Raw genomic sequence first — 3,496 nt, 5'->3', positions numbered from 1 at the left:
AACCGTACCTCCGAGAGAAAGTGCGAAGAGATTAAATGCTTCACCGCTTGTCCTTAAAGGTCCTGAGTTAATTGTTTTGGACAGTTCTATCTCTCTGGGACAACGATAGTGATGAGGGGACGAACAACTGCGTGAGCCACGCGGGTGACAGTCGAGCCGCCTGAAAATATCGCGCGGGGGGTTGTGGGCAAGCATCTGTAATGAATCTGCCAACGGACGCCGTGGAAGGAAGAAAAAAATTTAATCCGAGGTGGTATGACCGAATCCGACTCCCCCCTTATTCATTAAAACCTACCTTAAAACATCAATACATTGCGGTGGTTGGGTCGGGACTGACAGAGATGTTTAAATTGGTTGCGGCGGCGGGGAAGCGGATGTGACAGGTCCAGGTGTAATTATACGCGCCAAACTAGCGACTCAGATTAACAGTGAGGCGCGTTGCGTCAAACATTAAAGACAGATCTGCGTTGATGATGCGCTTCACATCATCTAAGTCAAACTCCACCATCTATCGGAACATCTCAGGGGTCTGTTTACCTTTTCCAATTATAAAGGTGTGACAATAGACCCAACGAATGTATTGTAATTCTTTCACGCAAGAATGACTGTAAAGGAAAATGGAGAACACTGGGGTTTGATCAAAATGTGGCCAATTTGATTCATGTTTATTTCAAATGTACAATTATTATCTGAGCTCCCGTGTCTTATTCATAAAACAGTGATTTATTTTTCAATCTCAGCACTGTTGTTTCAGCTATCTGGGATCAGCTTTTGGATAAGTCCCAGAGTTCCCTAGGGTGAGCGATTCTTCCATAATTGTGAAAGCTTTCAAGATCTGAAGCAACACTGCTCTCTAGTGGTTACTTAAATAAGACAGGGTCTATATTTATTCATTATCCAAATTAAATGCATCCTCAAATTTAACGTATATATTCCTTTTGCGTAAATAGGAATATATATATATATATATATATATATATTATAATACTATATAATATAATATAATATTTAATAGACATGAAAAAGACATGGAAATGCAACAACAGTGAGATTCTGTTTAATCACAAATACATTTTTCTTATACCAACTTTATATAAAGATGATTCTCGTCATATGTTATGAAAGAGATGTAGCAGAAGGATTTGCTATACGATTTTTGCATTGTTTGCATTTATATACAATGTATCTATAAACTGTATGTAATTTGCATATTAATGTGTTTTTTTGGGACAACATATAATGAAAAAAATAAGTGTAATAGTGGGAGTAATAATTGGCGGAGTATGATACTAATTCATGAGATAATAATAAAATATTATTTTCATAGGTAAATAATTTTTTCCCTATTCATTTGTGTGTCTCCTAAAAATGTCTAATGAACATGCTTGTGTTCTTTACAGTGGAAATTGTATTACAGAAAGTTCATATTCTATTTTGATTTTAAAGCCCATATAATTTCCACAGATGATGATTTATAACAAACTTTGAAAATTAGTCAGATTTGATAATTAGTCAGATTAGATATTGTCCACTACTAAGGACAAAACTCAGTAGTGGACTGGTAATCAGGAGGATATATCACTTATATATATAGTGATATATCCTCCTGATTATATTATAATTGGTGCTGTCAAATGATTAATCGCATCCAAAATAAACATTTTTATTTACATAATGTACTGTATGTGTGTGTAACGTGTATATTTATTATGTATATACAGTACAGACCAAAAGTTTGCACACCTTGATGCCTTCAGTGTGAATCTACAATTTTAATAGTCATGAAAATAAAGAAAACTCTTTGAATGAGAAGGTGTGTCCAAACTTTTGGTCTGTACTGTATATATAGTAAATACATACTCGTGCATGTATATATTTAAGAAAAATATGCTATTTTTATATATTAAATATATTAATATATAATATTAGTTATTATGAATATAAATATATACATGTAAATACATGCAAAACTAAAAAAAAAAAAAATACTGTATGTGTGTGTGTTTAGGCTGTTTTTACAGTTTTTGCTATTTTAGTGCTTGATAAAAATGTTCACCTGGATCTGATTATGGCCTTTTAACAGTCATAAAGAAATAGTGCATCTGGTAATAATATAAATAAATATACAAATAACAATTCAGTTTTTTCTTCTACCACTTTTTTCTTCTACCCAAAACTAGAAGTTTAGCTAAATTTTGGGGGTTTACATTTTGCTCTTTTAGATACAGTGAAAGTGAATGGTAACTATAGCTTTTCAGAGCTGTGGGTGTCAGTAGAACAAAAAAAGTGAAAAATTCCCACCTTTAAAAGCTATTTGAAATATCTGATGAAATTATCATGGATAGTTACAAAATCTTTTCTGTAAACCCTGTAGCACCCCCTTGTGGCCCCCAGATACTTTTAATTATTGCTTCAATGAAAATGTTATAAAATTTTGATTACTCTCAATTATATTCTCATTGTAAAATGTCCTCTGAATTCTCCTTTTGTTGTATATGGAGGGCAGAAAACTCTACACATTCAGAAAAAATACTTGAGGAAAATATTACATAACTCTACACACATTCCTCTCGCAGTGAGAATAGCTGATTCTCTGTGTCTCTGGCTGATGCTTTGCTGACTGATGGAATAAGCAGGAGAAAAAGGCCAGTAAGCAGGCAGAGGAAGGCAGCAGTGGGAGCCAGCATAAAAGACGGACCATAGTGCACACTGAGCTGCAGATTGTTGCATACTAAGCGTCTGCGCTGGAGGCCATACCGCTCTAAAGAGTCTGAGACCTGGACCCACACAGCAAACAGCATCACTACAGACATGATTAAGATTCCTGCATGGAAAAGAAGAGAAAAGGAGTGAATGTTTCAGAAAAATCAATATAGAATAACTGGTAACTGGATGTTTTGGCAACTATTTTCTCACCCCCGGTTATAAAGAGAGCCCCTCCAGTCTCATAAAGGCGATGACTGGTCCCTGGGGTTGCACAAATTGTGACAAACCCACCAGTCACAACCAAGATGACACCCAGCACAAATATAACACACCAAAAGGCCCTTTGCACTAATAATGGAAATCAAATTATGTTATGTTACTGTGACAGTAAATGAGAAAGAATTCCATTATATTGGGAACATATGAGCAAACTGCTCCTTGAGATCTCACCTGTGGCAGAGTCTGAGGTTAGAACACTATTGGGAAGTCCAGAAACTGGAGCATGAGACAAGTAGGCTGGCACGCAGACCTTCTGGCAAGGTTGATTGGCTGGTGAAAAATGAAGGAGTATGTTTACAAGAAAGAGCAAACACTAAGGTGCTGTGGTGTCTCTGCAGAAAAGATGCAAATAAAGTTTATTTAAAAATAAGCATCTTTAGAAAAGAGAAAGTAAAGAGAAAATGTATCCAGATTTAAAATCAAAGATCTTTAGAAAGTATTCAGAACCCTTGTTTTTTCCATATACTGTATATATATATATATATATATATATATATATATATATATGTGT

General features: G+C 34.9%; 1 protein-coding gene across 1 annotated transcript; it reads right to left on the bottom strand.

The window, feature by feature from the left end:
• Positions 1-1,939: 1,939 nt before the first annotated feature.
• On the bottom strand, positions 1,940-3,298 carry LOC113070924 (transmembrane protein 182; the record flags this gene model as incomplete). The annotated part of the gene is made up of 3 exons (XM_026244274.1): positions 1,940-2,824; positions 2,917-3,054; positions 3,157-3,298. Coding segments are annotated over 3 exons (549 nt in total), but the record flags the coding sequence as incomplete, so codon positions are not given.
• Between the last annotated feature and the right edge of the window lie 198 nt (positions 3,299-3,496).

Source organism: Carassius auratus, unplaced genomic scaffold (genome assembly GCF_003368295.1).
Source record: "Carassius auratus strain Wakin unplaced genomic scaffold, ASM336829v1 scaf_tig00005393, whole genome shotgun sequence".
Taxonomy (NCBI): Eukaryota; Metazoa; Chordata; class Actinopteri; order Cypriniformes; family Cyprinidae; genus Carassius; species Carassius auratus.
Note: the sequence above shows the minus strand (reverse complement) of the source record. Positions and strands in the feature narration are given on the sequence as shown.